This window comes from Mastigoproctus giganteus, chromosome 2 (genome assembly GCF_048544385.1).
Source record: "Mastigoproctus giganteus isolate SK-2022 chromosome 2, ASM4854438v1, whole genome shotgun sequence".
In the NCBI taxonomy this organism is placed as follows: Eukaryota; Metazoa; Arthropoda; class Arachnida; order Uropygi; family Thelyphonidae; genus Mastigoproctus; species Mastigoproctus giganteus.
The window spans coordinates 238,026,022-238,047,868 of NC_143576.1; the positions used below are offsets into that span (position 1 = coordinate 238,026,022).

General features: G+C 37.2%; 1 protein-coding gene across 1 annotated transcript in view; it reads right to left on the reverse strand.

Moving 5' to 3' along the window:
- The window catches only part of EDTP (Egg-derived tyrosine phosphatase), a 198,408-nt gene that overhangs the window by 125,429 nt on the left and 51,132 nt on the right, over positions 1 to 21,847 (reverse strand). The window contains exon 6 of the mRNA XM_090390242.1: positions 6,063 to 6,107. Coding sequence (XP_090246368.1) covers positions 6,063 to 6,107 — 45 coding nt within the window. The remainder of the gene's footprint in view (positions 1 to 6,062; positions 6,108 to 21,847) is intronic.

Genomic DNA, 21,847 nt, shown 5'->3' on the forward strand with positions numbered 1-21,847 from the left:
TACTGTTAAACTATTAGTCCATGTATCCCCCCCAAGCTATCAGTTTTCCGACCCACCTAACAATGCCTCAATAGCATCAGCAAATATTCTTGCACCCTTTCTATTTAAGTGTATCCCATCCCTGTGGAAGCAGTCACTCCTGTTAACAAGTACAGTTCATGCTGAAAAAAAATTCTATCCTTTGTGCAAGGCTCAATCATTCCAGGGCCGAATTGATTGACAAGGCTCTCATCATATACTCCCTTCTATAGTGTCTGGGCAGAATTGCAGACACTTTCAAATTCAACCCTAATTCTCGGCTTTTGTTCAACGGTGACCTGTACTAGTTAAGTAATTCTGCCGGTCTCCTACTCTTAATATCATTAGTGCCAACGTGTACAACTACATCACCTTTTGTGCCCTTATATGATATCCGCTCTAGAATGTCATCAACCTTTGCCCCTGGCAGATATACTCTGGTCCTGTTCCACCTATCCTTTTTACAAAGGATGTTTCCCGTTTCCCTGACAATAGTCACCAACAACTACTAGTTCCTGTGGGACTAGCGCAGCATTCTGCCTTGGGGATTGCCGCTGTGTTGCGTGATGACAAAGTGCAAGCTCTGGCGTTGATGTTGGCAGCTGAGAGCCTGATGGGCTCCTCAATTTAGATCTTTCGAGGACATCCTTCAAAAACTCTCATATAGGCCCATAACAATGCTGAGTTTTCTGATTTCCTTATACTCCTTACATCGTGCACACACAAAGACATCCCCCATGGAAATATGTTCCGTTCCAGAGAGTTCGGCAAACATTTCACAAGTTGCACATTTTTTTAGGCTGTGATGCATTGGAGAATCACCCCCCTCAGTTCTCCCCTGAGTTACAGCACTCCTGCCACTTTGTGCCCATTGCTTTGTTGCTCTAGTTTGGGGCATGATACTTGAAATTAATAAGATCAATAAATTAAATGTCAAACTACGCTATCTAATAGAAACAGTGAAGCGTATTACTCTATATAATTATACGTTAGAGCTACCTAGCTACCTCAATTAAAAATTTGAATTCCCTACCACTACATACAAAAACAATGACTTCAAGATTCAAACGAAATAACGGTTTTACCTATATTAAGTATTAATCCACAAACTCTTATCTAAATAAAAATAACCAGTGCAACTATAACTATAAGACTATGTATTAAGTACAATATAAAATAACAATTATGTAAAGGCAAATGCTTATTGTTTTTCTGGAGCCTGTAACTCACAGCTGGGGATACATTTATACATCTCCAGTACATGGACTGGAGATGTGCAAATGTATCCCCCATTCACAAAGGGGGATCGAAGGGTGACACGAGTAATTACAGACCAGTTAGTTTAACTTCTGTTCGGGTAAAATAATGGAGTCACTGGTTAAAGATTTAAGTGGTACTACACTTAAGGTGGTAGAAAATGAAAGACCTGGGAGTAATTGTGCAGTCAGATATGAAGTTTTCTGAGCAATGCAGACAGGCTGCCAGGGCAGGTCATGGGGTTTTGTCAATGATATATAGGAATTTTGCTAGCAGGGAGAAGGAGGTGATTGTCCCTCTGTATAAGGCAATGGTCAGGCCACACCTTGAGTACAGGTCTGGAGGCCTCATTTTAGGAAGAATGTAGATTTACTTGAGAGTGTACAGAGAAGGGCAACATAATTGGTGAGGGGAATGAAGGGATCCTCTTACCAAGAGAGGCTTAAGTTCTGCAAATTGCAGTGGCTGGAGACCAGGCACCTGCACGGTGATCTGATTGAGGTGTATAAGGCCTTGAATGGGTTGAGCATGCTGAATTCTGATGGGATCCTTCCACTTGTTCAGATTACGAACCTAAGGGGGCATAAATTCAAATTATGAAGAGACAGATGTAGAATAGATGTGTAGAAATTTGCCTTTAGCCAGTGGGTGGTTAATTGCTGGAACAAACTTTCATCTGTCGTTGTGGAAGTTGATAGGTTGAATAAATTTAAGGAGGAACAAGACAGGCATTTGGAGGGAATGGTGTAAATTTTTTTTTTTTTTTTGTCTGATGCTGCATAAGCTCATACACTTGCCACTACTACTACAATATAAAACAGTGGACTCAACACCAACCCTGTGGGACTCCACTAATAATATTAGTCCACAAAGAACAGCAGCACCCATTGATTACCACCCTCTGTCTTCTCCCCACTCACCATACTTTTATCCATTGTAGCAACTTGCCCTTTATACCATTCTGCTCCAATTTGTACAGTAGTCTTCCATGCACTACAGTGTCAAAAGCTTTTCTGAAATTTAAGTATATGATATCAAAATTATTTTTTGCATCCAGTTCCTTTGTAACCACATCATAATAACCAATCAAATTTGTCAGACAAGACTTAAAAAACTTAACCCATGCAATGTCTGAATTATTGCTGCAGTCTTGTCTAGATGATCCTGCAATGACATCTTTAACCAGTCACTCCATTATTTTATCCTTTGTGAACTGGGAACACATATGCACATCTCCAGTCCATGGGGACCTCCCCTGAGTCTACGAATGCTCTCATAATTATGGCTAAGGGTTTGCTTACTTCCTTTGCCACCTCCTTTAATATAAATGGATAGATCCATCCACCCCAGGTGCCTTCATGTTTAACTTCAAGAATTTCTCCTCCACTTTGTTCTCAGTTATTACAAAATCATAAAGCACCCTGCTACAATACGATAACCTTCTGCCATTTTCAAGCCTTAACTCATGTGCAAATGTAGATGCAAAATACTTATTCAGTTTGTTTGCTATCTGAGCAGGATCATCAACAGTTGAAACATCGATATCAAGTGGACCAATCAGATTCATCCCCTTCCTTTTAAAGTTTAAAAGTAAAGAAATCCTTGCTATTTTTCTTAGCATCCTTTGCCAAAGATTTCTCATAAATACACCTTCGACTGCCTAACCTCCTTTGTGACTTGATTACAGACTAGCTTATATATCTCATAGGCTTCTGTGTCACCTAACAATTTATGAATCCCATGAATTTTTTGTTCTCTGCCACAAGTCTCATTAGCTCATTTGACAACCATTTAGGCTTAAACCTTGAACAATATATTTCTTAATTAGGTATGAAACGTCCACTATTAATTCCTTGAATGCTTCCCACTTATAATTTGCTGTTGGTAACATCATCAGTTGGTCCCACTGTACAGAATTCAAAAACTGTCTGAGACCCCTGTAGTCACCTTTACGGAAGCAAAAACCCCTTCCTTTACCCCTAATGGTAATTATATCTTTAAGTAAATGCCACATCAGTAACTGTGATCACTGCCACCTAATGGTTCCTTTATCTGCAAATTCTTAAACCAGAGAAGAACCCAAATTACTGCATCTCTCACAGGAAATATTAGAGAATACACACATATGCAAATACCATCTTCAAAGCTAAAGGATTCATACAGTGAATAACTAGGACAATTGAGACTAGCAGTGGTTGAATCAACTGACAACTGGGATTCTGTCAGAAAAAGTAAGTGGGCTTGCCAGACTAAGTGGAAATGGACATCATTAAAATTGGTACCAAGATCATGTATATCTGTGAAATTAACAAGAAAGTGTTTGGTGGTTTAGATCTTTTTTGCAGATAAGATTGTTCTAGTAGTTGGACTAATCGTGATGTACTCAGTAGTAAGCAAAGGTGGAGAGGATATGTTGCCTGAAGTAAAGAAATTTTTGGATAGGGCGTACACACAGCTAGAATATACCCAGCTCCTTGATATAATATAGCCTCCACGATGCCCCCATATAGACATTACTCCAACTCCCTCCAGTCACTATCTGGCAGAGTAGATGCAGCAAGCTTATATACACCAGCTGATCTTGATTTCTCCTAGAGAGAAATCAGCAGGCTCAATCCAGTGCCTATTCAAATTCTGCATCAAAATGCCTTGACATGACACAAATAATATTCCCACCTCACTTTCCAAATCACGGATTGGATCATTTCTGTAAACAAGCCCATTAACTAGCACTGTATTTCCAGCTTTGCTTGAGGATAGAAATCCAGATCATTTAGCATTGCCAACAAGAGTCACTTGAAAGCAAACTTGGTAATCATTCTTCAAAGTTAGTAATTTTTGGAAAAATGAACAAATCTAATTAAAACAATTCTTAATGATATGCCAATTCTTAAAAACACACCCAATGATTTTGAAATAAATAACAAATGTTAAGAGAACTTTCAATTGAAATGCTATTATACAGTAATACCCCGACTTACGCGAACTCTGAGTTACGCGGTTCTTGATTTTTTTCGTTTGGCAACGCTGCCGCCCACTATCTTCAAGGTCGTTTTTCATATGTTATCGATATATGGTGCGACGGCGGAGAATGAGAGTGAAAGATGAACAAAATTCAACTTTGTTGATTTTATGTTTTTTATATCAGTGAAGGGAAAAACACATTTCACCATAATAACGTAAAAACCAACACAATTCCAGCTATCGGTATAATCGCAAATGCAATTAGATCTAGTTTACTACCAGTTTATAACAGATTTCACTAGCAGAAACACAACTGGATTTTTATTGTTTTATGGTAGTAACCCCTAGAAATGTGGGGTGTTAATAGTGTATCTCTGCCTTTATGGTGTTTATTCAGTTGCTACATGCGCGCAGCTTTGTTTATGCATATCAAGCGTGCCTCCTCGTTTTGTAATTGTGCTTTATTCCCTGAAAATGAGTAAAATACTTAATTAAAAGATGTGAAAAGGAAGCGTACTGGTGAAGACACTGCAGATTCAGAGAGAAAAAGAAAAGCAATTATTGATAAACAGAGGCGGACTGGGTCAAAAACTCTTACCCGGGAAAATTTATAGTGGCCTTATACTATGGTTTATGGCCAAAATCACACTGGCCCCGGTAAGGCTTATGGCCAGTCCGCCTCTGTCGATAGAGAAAAAATATGAAATTGTGAAACGCTTTGAGCGAAATGAAAGACCATGTGATATTGCACGTGCTACAGGCCTAAATGAAGCAACGGCGAAAAGCACATGACAATTGCAAACTTGACAGGTTGAAAATTGAAAAGGGCTCAATTGTAAAGGGCTTAAAAATTTTAGAAAACAGACTCCAACGAAAAACGCATTACAGCTACAAAGCAAGGAATAAAAAAAAATTAGCTTGCTACGAAGAAATTCTGCGTGAAAAAAAAGGCGCTGTGTCGTCGACATCGAAATAACTTTTTAACGTAAGTCATTTGTTTTTTTAATACATATTTTGTATTAATATGTATAAAGAACTGCAATTTTATTAATATTTTTCTTCTAAACTAGTGTTTTTGTTAGTCCTTGGTCCCAATTAAGCAAAATTTATATGTATTTATATGCAAAGTTGTACCCCGACTTACGCGATTTTCGTCGGACCCACCTATCGCGTAACTTCGGGGTATTACTGTACCACAATTATTACCCTTGTTAACAGCATCACATTCCAGACTTCTGTCAGTTCCTTGGTCATGTGCACTCATGACTCCAACATACCACCCTCTATCATATGATTTTGGTACTAACTATAGCAGTATCCTCTTGCAGCTGAAGCTTTTTAATCACACTTCATAAGCTATATAATAAACTGCAGCAAAATTTGAGGAATGAAATGTGCTTGCAAACAGACATTCTATTTTAAAAAATGGCACCTCTGTAGCCAGGAGCAGCAGTGCGTAGCACATGCTTCTTGATTAGACCGGGGTTCGAGCCTGTGACCACCGAATACGGAAAGGTCAGAGAATGACCACCACATATCCCCGGAGCAATATGGCCTTAGTTGCTAATGCTAAAAAAACCAAATAACAATAAATAAATTTTAAAAATGCAGATATTTACATGGAAGGGAAGCAGAGAGGAATGTAGCTAAGCATTTAGGCATAAAGTCTTTTGCATAAAAATGCATATGGAGATATAGTATAAATTTCTGATCATATGATACAAGTCTTTTGCAGAAAAGTGCGAAAGGCATATTTTACAAAGCTATGCTGAGAAGGGTGCACTGTCAAATAATAAAAGGTGTGTCACAGATGGATTGCTTACCTCATATCTGTAATGGATTCACTGGTTTGGTAAGCCCTCTGTCTGCTGTGCAGTAAAAAAGGATAATGTAAGTATGGCTGTTGAAAGTTAACTACTATTGTTATAATTAGGAGTGCAGAAACATGAGGTATTTACATATACAAAAATATCATAACCAAATAAACTATGGCCAGTTTCAAATTGATCAGTACCTGGCATTGATGATTTTATCGAATACAATGAGGCTCCAATTAACTTCAGATATTTTACTACCAAGAAAATGAACAGCAAATTGGATTTTCCTAATGAGATAATATAAGGTTGTGTTGTTCTGACAAATGGATTTTCCTAATGAGATAATATAAGGTTGTGTTGTTCTGACAACTGATTAGAAGGCTTGTGGACAAACAAAACTAAAAATCCATCCAAAAATGAAGAATCTTAAAACAGTTAAGTTATCAAGAAATGGAATAGGGAACCTTTTAAATTTAAGAAGCAATCTGAAATTAAAAATGGATGCAGATTACATTTAAAACAGATTATTAATCAAACATTAATTATTATGCAAAGTTAATATTCTCATAATTGTAACACTGAATTATTTATTATAACAGGACTTGGGCATAAAAAATACACTATGCCAGTGGTTCCCAAGTTGTGTGCTGCAGTAAATTCACAGGGGCACTGTGGGATATTTTAAATTTGAGGGAAACAGTGATGCTTGACATCTGTTGGACACTGAACTACTAGCTTGAGGTGAACAGTTTCAACATTACTTATTAAGTTGTTTGGACCTAACTACTTAATAAACTGAACTACTAGATATTTCTTTTGGCTTAGGAGTGCTGTGAAAAAAATTACTGAAACACCAAGGGTGTCGTGAAACGAGAAAGTTTGGGAACCTCTGCACTATGCCATAAAATAAGTCTCATGATACTAAACTTATTATAATACAAATCCCTAACATTTAAATAATTCTAAGTTATTTAAAAATAGGAAACTGCAATACCTTCATGAATAATCTATGAATACTAGTTTGGTTATTGGCAGCATCTTTCACTGGAATGCATTACTTAGTAAAATCTGTTGTAAGACATCTTGGGTGTAGCCTTTCCTTAATGAAGGTTGAAGTGTGCCTTATAATATCTGTCACAGCTTTCATTTGGTAATGAAATATCTACCACTGCAGTAGAAATTTTAGAAATTATATGCAGTAGATGACACCCAAAAAAATAAATTTCATAAAAATTTTTGGATGAAAACACAAATTTTTAATGAAATTTCAAGGAGAAAGTCCACCCTTATATAACACAGAAAGAAGCAACTGGAAAAGGGGAAACTACAGAATGTCAGAGATGGTTAAGTGTCCTTTCAAGATAAATTTATCTTAAATAAATTAGATAAATTAGATAAAGGACTGGAAGATTTTCAGAAGTGAAAAACTCTGGGAAAACCAGTGAAATAATATGGCCCCTTTATTGGACTAAAGCTCTCACAAACTGAAGTGAATTTAGAAAAGAAATAACCTAAAGGAGGGGAAATTGAGGTTGTGCAACATACATAAAGAAAGGATGGCAAAAATATACCTGGGAAAAATGTAAGAGACATTCAGCCACCAATGCCCTATTTCTTCAGGGAAAGCCAGAAGATACTTCAGCAGGTGAAGGAAGAAGAGTATTCTGATAATCCCTCAAACCCAGAAATATCCAAGATGAGCAGCTGTAGTCCCAGCAGTACAGCAACCAGTGAAAGAACACCTTCATGATGGGCAAAGAAAGCAAAAATTAACTAAAAATGCACAAATATGAAAATAAACACCCACTGACAGCAGCTTCTAGTGGGGATAGCATCTAATAACTTTATTTTAACACCTCAAATAGTTATCTATGACAACTAAAATAAAAATTAATCAAAATATAATTTTGAAAGAAAAAACCAAACAATTTTTGAATGTGATGTTACCAATTACTAATAATTAACATCACACTTTTTTTTTTAGAGAAGTGTTGCTTACTAGTAATACAGCATAGGGCAACTAACGGTGGGAGCCTTACAATTTGAGATATAAATGCCTTTCATAAGAAATTTTTTTATGCCTGTACTGTAAAATAAGGACAAGAATTACCTTATTACTGATTATTATTTACAGACTTAAAAAAATTTAACTCGTTTCTGAAAAAAATACTAATTCTATGATTTAACAATCTTAATGTATCCTCCGAAGAAAAAAAACAGTCTGAAATGTTACAAACACTACAAAGAATGCCCATGAAATTTGAAACTACTATTTTTTTTTGGAGATATTTCCTCTGTGAACACACATTAACCACTAGTTTCAATCATAAAAAGAGGAAACTGGATTTTAAGCAGTGTTCAGCCTTTTTCACCAGCCAAGTAAGTTTCAGGAAACATAAAATTAGTTACAGCTTTAAAGTAGCTACAGATGTATTTTTTTACATTTGTTAGCATAGCAAATTACTATCTATAGCTAACCTTTGGGTCTAGCTATATAGGAAAAACATGAAACCTAGATGTTTTTTTAAAAAGTATTTATATGAAATAATATTTTATCTTCTTTCACTTTTCAAGTGAAAATTTGCAGTGCTTTAGTTACAATTTTAATTCAATAGCAACATTAGTTTTCAGTTTTAATTCTCTGATCTTAACTTTAATTTCAAGATAATCAAGTACATTTGTCAGTTTACTGTAATTTGTTTAATTTTTGCTTTCCCATGAAATATGGTCTTGATTTTCCACAGAAAATATATTAAAGATATCCACTTGCATATATTTTTTTTTGCAACTAAGTTAAGAAGCATTTGAAATAAGAGTTACCAATAAGGTTCTATGACGTATACTTTTAGAAAATGCTACAAATCCTTTGACTCCAGTTAGGTATCTTTTGCTTTTTTTTTTTTTTTTTTTTTTTTTTTAACTTTTTGGGATCTGAGATGGAAGTTACAACAGCATGTTACTGCATATTTCTGAAGCTATTCATCGCACAGTAGTTTTTGAAATAATTTTCAGGCTTTTTTTATGCGCTAAACTATAGTTTATCGTTTGAATTCCTAATCACGTAGGTTATTTTATTTTTAAGTTTAGATAAATATTTGGAAAGCTACAGCTAAATATTCAGATAGCCTTTTCTATCAATATTTTGGCAGAAACTTTGTGACTTTGGTCGCTTAAATTTAATTTCACTAGTGGTTAAAAGTTTCGTCAGCAGTATAATTTCTGTAATACTCTGTTAATGTAAATTCTGTAGTATATTACAAATTTAAATTTTGCGAAGTATTCAAAAAGCTACAGCTTAAAATTCAGATAGCCTTTGTTAAATATTTTGGCAGGAATTTCCTAACTTTTATTCGGTAGCTTAAATTTAACTTCTTTAGCAATTTAAGTTTTGTCAACAGTTTAATTTCTGCAATATTTTGTTAACATAAATTCTATGATGTATTGCAAATTTTAATTTCATAATCTTTGTAAAGTTCAAATTTTACTTAAGTTATGGTTGCTACAAGAGCCACATACAATACAAAGTCAGGGATGTTGGGACTCAAACAGAAATGTCTGTGGGCATTTCCAGTGCAAGTTGAAACTTCATTGTTTGTATAGCCTTTGGCACATTCTAAGACTGGTGTAGTAGATAAATCTAGCTCATCTGGCGATTCTTTTTTCTTTTCAACTGTTGTAAAGAATGTACTGATCAAATTACAACCCGAGTTATGAGAATTTCAGTCACTTAAAAAAAAAAAAAAAAACGCGCTTGCCCAAGAAACAAATGTAACTGGGAGCTTGTCAGGGAACTCAAGTATCTCCTGACTTGCCAAGTGATGCACCCCTGATTTGATTCCCAAAGAAGAATAGTCAAGTATAGACTGTTCTCATCAAAGGTGGTGTAGTTTTATTGGGAAACTGTCAGAGAAACAGGTAACATTCTTGTAATAAAGACAGGTGGTCCAGAACTAGTGTGCTTGCTAGGAGTGACAATTGATGTTACAGATTGTCAGATTTTAAGGGAGGTAAAGAGAATTTTTATTCATGTAGGGACTAACAATATTAAATGTACAAGACCTGACCATCTGTTTGATAAGTATAGAACTGTGCTGAAAAAGATGCCACAAGTTAGGTAAGAATGTGTATGTAATTCTGCCCAGATATGATAGGAGGGATTATATGCTGAAAGTCCTGTGAATTAACTAGACTTGAGGGAATCAGCACAGCCCACATTTGTAGGTAGAAGGAATCTATTTTGTAGATATGATAATGTTTTGAACAAAGTAGTACAAGGATTTTTGCCAGTATCATTGAGTATACCCTAAGGATTCAGGTAAACTGTTAGTTGGGGGAGGAAAAAGAGTAATTTAATTTAGATCTGTGTATTTGATGATATAGGTCAAAGTAATGCTTGCACTCACTTCATGAATTCTTGTTTGTTGCAACAGTCCATGTTGATAAGATGTTCTGAGGATAGCAATGTTTCAAATGAGGGGGAAGATAAAGCTTGGGATATAAACCTAAAAACCTTCAAGGAGTGTGTCAGGGTATTAAACTATAGAAGGTTACCTAGTATTAACTCTGAATACAGTAATGTCAGGAGTGTTGTCAATAAAATGGCTGAATTTGAACTCTTGGTTAGGACAACTAATGCTGACATAATACATATGCTCATCTGAATCAGCATTGTTATCAATAGCCATGTTTTTAAATGTAATATTGTCTTCCTAGTTGGAGCTGAATCAGCTTTGAATTTCGTAATGTCCGAGTCCATGTGGTACAGTTGGTGGAACTACGACAGGAGTATTGTTGGCTTTGTCTACTACCTTTTGTTCCTTAAGAGTGTTTCGTTGATGATGAGAGCATAGATCAGGCCCAGTCTGCAGTGGATATGGTTGGGGGAACTGAGACTTCAGCCTGTGTTGCCATTAACTGATATTCTTGCATTGCTGCTGTGTATATGATCTTGGGTGCACTGAGCATAATTTGCTTCTTTGCCTCTTGGTACGCAACTTTCCGTTGTGCCACATACTTTGAGTTTTTCTTCCTGTTTTCCAGGGGTCTCAGGATTTGGAGTAGGTTGAATTTTCACCTTTACAATTTGGACAGTGTGGTGCTTTAGCATCAGTGTTTGCATATGTTCTTTTGACCCACTGTTTGGACAGACTGTACCTCCTTCAACAAGTCATTTTCAAGTGACCAAATTTTTAGCACTTGTAGCATCTTATAAGATTAGGAATACAAGGTCATACTCAGCAGTTGAGATAACTGGCTTTGACACTGAATGTCAGGGAGATGTGTGTGGCAGTAAAATTTCCATCTTTCCTGATTACAATGAGTTTGGCTTTAATTCCTGGACCAGTTCATCTTCTGTTATATTGACCGGGTCCCACTCTGTGATACACTCTTGGATGTATTTAATGTTGCATATGGAGTGACCTGCACATGTAGTGCTCCAAACGTTAGCTTCAAGCAGGGTCTCAGAATGTTTTCAACTCGCTGTTTCAAACAATAGGTTGCCAGATCTGAGTCTTCTCACCATTTTGGGAGAAACTGCCACATTTTCTAAGCACTTTTGTAAGAGAAATAAAGAGATCTCAGATTTGTCTGATACAGAAAGTAAAATAAGGAATGATGGGCATTCTGTTGTGTCCTTGCAGTCTTTTTGACTTTGTTGTGTCGTAGTCTGTTTCTTAGTGCAGGATGGTCTTAATACATGGTTAGCTCCTTTGTCCTGGGGGGGTTAACTTTCCCTCCCAGGTTTCAGCCGTTACTGGGAGGCAGGAACAATGCCACTAGGAGGCCAAGCAGTTGGAAGAGTAAGTTGATTAGTAAAAAATTAATGTAATAAGCAGTAATAAATAATAAAATATGTAATAATCAGCACCTCTGTAGCCAGAAGCAGCAGTGCATAGCACACAGCTTCTTGATTATACCGTGGTTCGAGCCTGTGACCACCAAATACGGAGGATGCGGAAAGATCAGGGAATGACCACCGCATATCCCCGGAGCAATATGGCCTTAGTTGCTAATGCTCCTAAAAACCAAATAACAGACAAACATGTAATAATCAACAGCCCTCTTAAATTTGTTTTCAAAGATCATTTCATATACAACTGAACAAGTTGTATCTATAAATGTACAAACTGTTTAGAAATCTTCCATCCTTTGTCTTCAAACTAATAGACAGTTTTCATAGACAGCAACATGAAGAGCGTTGAAACAAAAAGGAGGAAATTGTACCTTTCAACCATTGTTGTCCAATTTGGGTTTAAAAAAGCCAAAGTTCTCTGCAATTCAGATTAGAAATTGATGAAATTAAATTAACTGATAAAATAATTGTACATGTCAGGCATAGCCTATTTCAGAACATAGCTATGAGGAAGTCAGATTTGCTACTTAGTGCATTGATCTCATTTTGCAAAGGCACTTCAAGTTGCCTTGGTATTGCACACTAAATAAGTGGGCACTGCTCCAATGGAGAATTATATATTGCTTTTTATTCAAAGTGTATGCCACCGCCCAAGTTTCAAGGCTGAGTGGAATCTCAACAGCAAGCAAACAGATATTGTGAATATGAGAGCAACCTCGTGACAAGATTTAACCCCAACACATGAAATGCTCTGACTTAACTGTATTAAATGACATAATTTATCAAGAATTTATTACCGTAATAAAATAACCCTGAATTTTCTGTTTTATATTTTTCTGAATATTTAGAAATTTAATTTCTGATTTGATTTTTTGCAATAATTTTACTACCTTAGCTGAATGATCAAATAGCAAGGATACATTAGTATGAGCATTTGAGATGACCATGCAGTGCCAGGTTAAGGCCAAGTGATGCCCTAAGCACAGCCCAACAATGGTGACCCCCTCAGCTCAACTTCTCCAATGCTTAACTTACAAGACATTAAGACTCAAGTGTTGAATTCAAAATAAGAGTTTGAAAATTTATAACCTTTTTCAGTTTTCTTCCACGCAAGAACCTCAACTATATTAAATAAACTTTTAGTTTTATAAATTTTTATTTAACAAAAACACTAAATAGCAGTAAAAATATACGCAAAGATTTATCTATAGGTTTATATTTTATTTATTTTTAAAATGTTTTCTTCAAGATTTAATTGCAGTCTTTTATCAAGTCCTCAAAACTAATTTGGTATAACAAGTCTGCTTCTATACTTAGCAAAGACAAGGCATCCGATCTGTCTCATCACAGCTGTTCTCTTGGGATTTTTAAGAAGCTTGAGTTCAGAAAATGAACGCTCACCTATACAATTTGTAACCAATAATGTTAAAAAATATATGCAAGGCAATATCTACATTTGGAAATGCACAATCAAGTTTGTCTTCTACAATTATTTTTATAAAGTTCAGCATGGCTGAATCTGGTTTTTCCACTTTTTTGTTGCACTGAACTTATGGTGCACATGTGCATGAAACTGCTGAAGCTCAGCAGAGATTATTGTCCAAGTTTTCTGGAGATTTTGCACTGTGGGCTGCTACACCAACATTTGAAAGGAAGAACCACAACTTATCTAGACTACACAACAGATCCACAGAAAAGCAAATCCTCAGAAAATAAGAGGTTAACGGAACATCTGCAATCTATCTGGCAAAACAGATGGAATCTTACCACAAAAGGGCAAGTCACCAAAAAATTTATACCCGATGTCAGTAGGGTATATCCTATCTCCCCGTCCTGGTTTTCCCCTGGCTTGCAACACCACCTTCCTTCTTACGGGAGGCACCTCTGTAGCCAGGTGGGAAGGAGCAGCAGTGCGTAGCACACGCTTCTTGATTAGACCGGGGTTCGAGCCCGTCACCACCAAATACGGAGGATGCAGAAAGGTCAGGGAATGACCACCGCATATTCCCGGAGCAATATGGCCTTAGTTGCTAATGCTCCTAAAAACCAAACAACAACAACTTCTTACGGGACACTCCACGAACTGGGAATCTCCAACAACCTGAGCTGTAACTGCAGTCAGGAGGAAACCTGGGATCACCTTATCCACGACTGTGACAACTATGAGGACCTCAGATGTCAGCTATACACACGCATCAACTCCTTGCTACGAAACCTAAAAGAAATAATATTGCAAGAAGATAATTACCAGGCTTTCACAGTCTTCACCCGCAAACTCTTTGAAAGACAAAAGTTCCCTGCTACATCATCACTAACCTATGAAAACACAAACATGACTACCTGAAATGACTGAAAAACTCTGAACTAGTGACCACCTGAAGTAGATACAACACACAAATGTGATGAACTAGATCTGACTTCTGGACTTCGGCCTCCACTGGACTAACACAACGGCAAAGATTGCATCTTATGATGCCATATGGCACCCCGGGTAGACACTGCCTAGCCTGCTTTTTACTCCTCTTTCCCTGGCAGGGGGAGGGGATGGCCTGCTGTCTCCTCCCCTCCTGCCACCTCTTTCTCCTCTGGTGGTGCATGAGCATGCCCCAATATGTCAACAGGGGGTCATCTTCCCTATCAACCCCTTACTTCCAATTTCAAACCCCACCAGTCTTCCACCTCCCCTCCCATCACTTTCCCTTTACACAGCGCCTGCCCCACACATCCAAATTTAAAACATCAAAATTCATGCCCGACCTATTAGGAAATCTTATCACTTCGAATGCTTATCCCTTATAGCCCTCGAAGCACCATATAATATACCATCTGTGCCCAAAAGAAAAGAATTATTTTTTATTTTAGGTCCCAGCCACTGAAATGCCAGGAAAGTAGGTGGCAGGACCTAGCAGAGCAAACTTTAAGAGAACACCTGGCTGGCCTCCACGTGGCGGAGTACATAAATGTCAGGTCCCATCTGGGGCCTGGTGGCTAACAAGCCAGATGAACAAGGGGCACAACATTATGCAACACATGACCCTTTTAAACCTCTGGCCTTGACAGCGTACTGCTGTCCTCTATGCAAACAACATATGCAGAGATGGGGTAAATCCCTGGTGCCATTAGACCAGAAAATACTCTGTACTCTGTCCAAGTTTTCTAGGTAAGCATCAATTAGTTTTTAAGAGCAGTGAGAGTACCTTTCAGTTTCAGCAGATGAAGTGACATTATTTGGCACATCACTTAAAAAGGAAAGTCTGTCTGCTATTTCTTTGCATACCTCTCCTCATCTCAGTTTGTCAATAATTAGGTAAAAGGTAGTGATACAAAATTTCTCTGGCATTCAGATCTACTTGTGGTGCATCTCCATCATTGGGTACATTCTGATACATTTGCAAGTTTTATTTCCAAGTTGTATTTCCTTTACAAGTGCACAAATCTTTCAAAGCCATCTCTTAAAGAGCACAGTTGGTCAGCTAATGACCCATACAGATCTGTGCATGTTTTTAAGTTAACATCTTCACTTTGCAAAACTTGACTTGCTCTATGAAACTTTGCAAAATCTCATCCCACATGAAAACAAATTCTACATCTTGCATCTTACTTGCAATATTGTCTGCTTCTCTTTTAGTATCTCCCTTTTGTGACTGGTGGTAGTAGTAGTAGTAGTGGCATGTGATGCAAGAAAGCAAGTGTATGAGCTTATGCAGCATCAGCCAAAAAAAAAAAAAAAAAACCACACACACCATTCTCTCCAAATGCCTGTCCAGTTCCTCCTTAAATTTATTCAACCTATCAACTTCCACAACAACATCTTCACTTCTTGGCCCATCTTAGATTGCCACTTCTTAGCCCATCTGCCAAAACAGATGGAAGTTTGTTCCAGCAATTAACCACCCACTGGCCTAAGGCAAATTTCTGCACATCTATTCTACATCTGTCCTTTCTTAATTTGAATTTATGCCCCCTTAGGTTTGTAATCTGAACAAGTGGAAGGATCCCATCAGAATTCAGCATGCTCAACCCAATCAAGGCCTTATACACCTCAATCGGATCACTGCACAGGTGCCTAGTCTCCGGCCACTGCAATTTGCAGAACTTAAGCCTCTCTTGGTAAGAGGATCCCTTCATTCCCCTCACCAATCTTGTTGCCCTTCTCTGTACACGCTCAAGTAAATCTACATCCTTCCTAAAATGAGGCCTCCAGACCTGTACGCAGTACTCAAGGCGTGGCCTGACCACTGCCTTATACAGAGGGACAATCACCTTCTCCCGGCTAGCAAAATTCCTATATATATATATAATTGATAAAACCCCATGACCTGCCCTGGCAGCCTGTCTGCATTGCTCAGAAAACTTCATATCTGACTGCACAATTACTCCCAGGTCTTTTTCATTTTCTACCACCTTAAGTGTAGTACCACACAGTTGGTATGTTTCTCTGGGGTTACTTCTACCCACATGCAGTACTTTGCATTTGTCAAGGTTAAAGTTCAATTGCCACTTCTTAGCCCATCTGCCAAAATTATCTAAATCCTGTTGCAGTAGCACACTGTCATTAACAACCCTGCCAACCTTTGTATCGTCTGCAAACTTTGACATTAAGCCTGATATACCTTCATCAATATCATTGATAAATATACAAAACAGTGGACCCAATGCCGAACCCTGTGGGACTCCACTAATAACATTAGTCCACAAAGAGCAGCACCCATTGATTACCACCCTCTGTCTTCTCCCACTTAACCATCCTTTTATCCATTGTAGCAACTTGCCCTTAATACCGTTCTGCTCCAATTTGTACAACAGTCTTCCATGCACAACAGTGTCAAAAGCTTTCCTGAAATCCAAATACAGGCATACCTCAAATAACGAATAGGATGCGTTCCACGAAATTACTTCGTTAAGCGAAACTTCGTTTTCAGAGGTAAAAATACTATGGCCAGAATAGGGATACGTTCTTACGTAAAGAAAATGAAAAGCTTTTTTTTCGGACAAAGAAAAGTTTTATTAAATAAACAGTCAACTTACATACAAAGTGAAATCACATTTTAAAATACGAGTCTAAAGTTGATTGTTTATGTTCTTTTTCTCTTTCATTTAACAATTGCCTATACGGAGTTATTGCATTTAACACTGATCGCTTAACAATAATACTTCTTCCTAAATCAGGATCATTTTCACTAAAAAAAAATTTAAAAACGTTTTCAATGTCATTTAAGCACCTTTTTAAATCTTTGGTTGTTAACACTTTTTCGGCAGGAACTTCTTTAACTTTGTCTTCATTGCTAACAAGGTTTTCTAAATCTTCCACTGAAAAACCATTATCTTCTGCATTCAATAAATTTCTAACATCCTCTTCATCGACATTTTCGAAACCTATTGATTGAGCCATCTGGATAACTTCATTTCTAATTTCTTGGATGTTATTTTCTTCTTCTAGTACAACTTCTGGCCATATTTTGCGCCAAACTCCATTTAAGCATTTCTTAGTGACTTCTTTCCAAGAACTATCAATGTTTTCAATTGCGTTTTTAATGGTGTAGTTTTTCCAAAAAGTTTTAACTGTCATTTCTTCTTTATCCTCTAGTTCAGTTAAACTGCTTACTGTTCGACGCAGATAATAAGCTTTAAATGATGCTATTACTCCCTGATCCAATGGTTGAATCAGGGAAGTTGTGTTTGCTGGAAGAAACACAACTTTGACAGGAATGCATGTGTCCAACGTGTTAAGATCAGTAGGATGTCCCGGAGCATTGTCTAACAACAAAAGAGCTTTTTCTTCAAAGTTGTTTTTTTTGACAATACCGTTTTACTTCAGGACAAAAGTGGTTAACAAACCAATCAGTAAATAACTCCTTGGTAACCCACGCTTTTCTATTTGCTTTCCATATTACAGGTAAAATCATTTTTATGTTACCTTTTAACGCCCTCGGATTTTCTGAGTGGTAAACTAATAACAATTTTAATTTATAATCGCCAGAGGCATTTGATCCAAAGAGTAACGTTAAACGGTCTTTGGCTGCTTTGAACCCAGCAGCTGATTTTTCTTCAATAGATATGAAGCTTTTTGTTGGTAGCCGTTTCCAGAACAAACCGCTTTCGTCAACATTGAACACCAAATTTGGAAAATTTTCACGTTCAATTATTTCCTTTAGTTTTTCTGGAAACTTATTTGCAGCTTCTCCTGTTAATTTTACACTATGAATCCTGGCCCGTTTTTTAAATTTCTCGAACCAACCACGAGAAGCCCCAAAGGTTTCCGTAATTTCTTCAGTTTGTTTAGATTTCAGGTGATTAAACTGGAATATTTTTTTTTATGTTAAATGGGGCTTGAAATTGACGACTTCGTTATATCGAAGCTTCGTTATCAGAGGTAACGTTAACTGAGGTATGCCTGTATATGATATCAAAATTATTTTTTGCATCCAGTTGCTTTGTAACCACATCATGATATCCTATCAAATTTGTCAGGCAAGACTTTCCCTTAAAAAACCCATGCTGTGTCTGAATTATTGCTGCAGTCTTGTCTAGATGATCCTGCAATGCATCTTTAACCAGTGAATCCATTATTTTACCTGGAACAGAAGTTAAACCAACTGGTCTGTAATTACTCTTGTCACCCTTCGATCCCCCTTTGAATTGGGGATACATTTGCACATCTCCAATCTGTGGGAACCTCCCCTGAGTCCAAGGATGCTCTCATAATTATGGCTAAGGGTTTGCTTAGTTGCATTGCCATTTCAGCTAAAAACTCTAAAGCTTCCAATATCTTAAAGAAACACTTCAAAATTACTGCTGTTGCCACTGCATATGCCTCCCATCTGGTATTTTAGAGGGGTTTTAACACAGGTTCATTTCGAAAACAAGCTTTAAGAATTTTCCACTGGCTGGTTTAGGCTGTGTGTGTGTGGGGGGGGGGAGAAATGTATAGAGCAAATGAACTATAGAAAAAAAAAGTTATTAACTGCCACTTGACAGCAGTCAACAGCCCTTTTGCCTACCAGATTCAGTGAATGGGCTACACAGGGCACATATGGCAAACTTATTTTCTTCTAAAATCTTTTGCTGCATTCCCTTATGAGCAGACACATTAGCATCATTGTCTTAGGACTGACTCCTACATTATGTGAAGTTTGCAAACTTCGCATAAGTACTGAAATACTTGGTGTGCCATTTCCTCACTAGTATGGTTTTTCGGTTCCAAAAAGATTATAAAAAGCATTCAATAGGCTGCCCATTTTTTTTTTAAGTATCAAAGTACAACACTCAACAGATCTATATGTGATAGATCTGGTGTTGAATCAACTGACATGGTAAAATAACTAGAATTTACTTAGTCAACAATGAATGCATAGACCTTCTGAGCCATTAGTACAATGAGCTCCTCACAGGTGGTTTTGGACAGATAAGGATTTCCTTTTCCAGAATTTTCATATTTAAAAAATGTGCTCTGTTAAAAAATGGATCAAACTGACTTATGAGCTCAAGCAGTACTAAAAAATTCCCATTGTGCAGTGAACCAAAATTTCTGTTCCTCAAAAACCTAAGCCACGTTCAGCTAATGTACAAATAACAGCTATTACATGCTCCACAACATGTTCCCAGTAATTACACTGTTCTTTAATTTGCTTTCCCAACTCTTGTCACAAGCCCAAACCTTGTCTGCAAGTTAAGTATGTTAGCATAGTCTCTGAGTAGTGCTTCTTTCATGATGGGCAATTACACTAGTAATTAGCCAGTCACTGAACTCTTCTCTTTCAACAAAAGAGGAAGATTTAGGGGCAAAATGTTTACAAACAAAGCAGTAAACTGACTGTTGATGGTGAATACAATAACCACTATCTTGTATTGGTCACCATAGGCTTTTACCCCAAAAAAAAAAAAAAGTTTCTGTGAACAGTTTGCTTGTCACTTTTGAAAGTTTAGAAAGATTTGTCATGTGGCCCATTGTGGTGTTGACAGTCACTGGGCCTGCAAGCAATCCAATAAGCCACATCAGCAGAAAAATCTAGCCACAACCCTGGATCTTTTGTTTTATTTACTTCATCTCTTGCAGGCTGAATCATTTCACCTTGGTCCAGTAGATTTTCATTTTCAGCATTTAAACTTCAGTCTTGTAGAGCAATTTGCTTCAACACTTACATTAGACATATCAAGAGAATTTACGGGCAATGTGGGATCAGTAGCGAGACTCGTGCTAGTTGAGCCAGCCTGTAACACCTCAACATCACGATGTTCTGACCTTGAAGTTGACCAAGCAGTACTGATAGGTGTGCAGGTTTGTTCATCTTCAATCTTGTCATAGTAAGATACAGTATAAGTAGCTTCTGAAGGTTGAGATCTATTTTGATTTGGAAGATCAGGTTGTGTAACTTTTGTGAAGAAATCAGTCAACTTTCCAGTTGTGGAACTTAAATCCAAAGCCTTTTTCATTGATTCTTTTTAGCCAGTTTTTGCACCACTTAAAATGAACATGTTTCATCTTGTATCTGAAAATTACAGAAGAATAAGTGTTAAAAAATACATATGAAAACTCAAAAGCTAACTGAGAGGGGATTTTCTTTAACCTTCAGTATCATGACAAGGGTTTAGAGGGGAACAGGTATTCTGTGTGTTATCAGACACTCAGCTTAAAACACTGATGGATCCAATATCTCTATTACAGAAGATTTAGAAGTCTGGTTGGCTTGCCTCCCTAAAATCCACTCATGCACACCTTCTCGATGGTAAGCCCTGTTACGTCACTTAGGTGGCAACAAACGTGTAGAGTTGTTCTCTTCAAGACGCCTGGTCAGTGTTAAGATGAAAAAGACCAAACCCTCCAGCATATGACAGCATGACAAAGTAAATGGCCCTCAGTCCCCAGCAGCTTTCACTCTCCCTCTTACAGCAGTGAGAGGATCAGAGTGGAAGCAGAGGGTGCTAAGAATCTCTGGGTATGACCAGGCTGCCATGCACAGAAACTGAACTTGGCTTGTTATAACGTGAGATCACTCATTGGTGAAGACAGGATATTAGAGCTGGAAAAGGAATTAGAAAATGTGAATTGGAATATCATCAGTTTGGCTTAAACAAGAAGAAATGAATCACTTATAAGTTTATCAAGTGGAAATCTGCTGTACACCAATGGAAACAGTGAAAGGAGTGAAGGTGGAGTTGGGTTTCTGGTCCATAAAGATTTTAAAAACATTTTGGAATTCAGAAGTACATCACCAAGGGTGTCAAGACTATTACTCAAGATTTCTAAGAGGTACAAGCTAAAGATTATAATGATTTATGCACCTCCATCGAGCCACAATGATGAAGAGGTTGAAGAAATGTACACCAAAACTGAGTCTTCTAGATAAGCAGAAAACCCACTACACTATTATTATGGGGGACTTCAATGCTAAAGTTGGAAAAAGGCAAAACAGTGCAGAAAGAGGAACTATAGGAAATTTTGGAATTTGTGAAAGAAATGAAAGACTTGTGGAATTTGCAGAATCTCAAGGACTGTCAGTAATGAACACTTTTTTCAAGAAAAGGGTGAACAAAAAGTGGACATGGAAGAGTCCAAATGGATTAACAACTAATGAAATTTTCTTCATCCTCACTAACAGAAGATATATTGTGAATGATGTTACCGTCCTGAATAAAGTAAAATGTTGGAAGTGATCACAGAATGGCAAGATGTACACTTGATATAGATGTAGGAAAGGAAAAAACTGACTCGAGTAAATAATACAAAAGGTCTTTGAGATAATAGAGGAGGAGAAAAAGCAGTATGTACTGGAATTTAACAGGTTTGAGCTTCTGCAGACTGCTCAGGACCAAGATATCGACGAGGAATATTAAAACTTTGAAAGTGATAAAGCCCAAGAATCCTATAGGGAAAAATAAATCCAAAGAAGAAAAAATTAGTCAAGAAACACTTGTCATGATGAACCGAAGACGATAA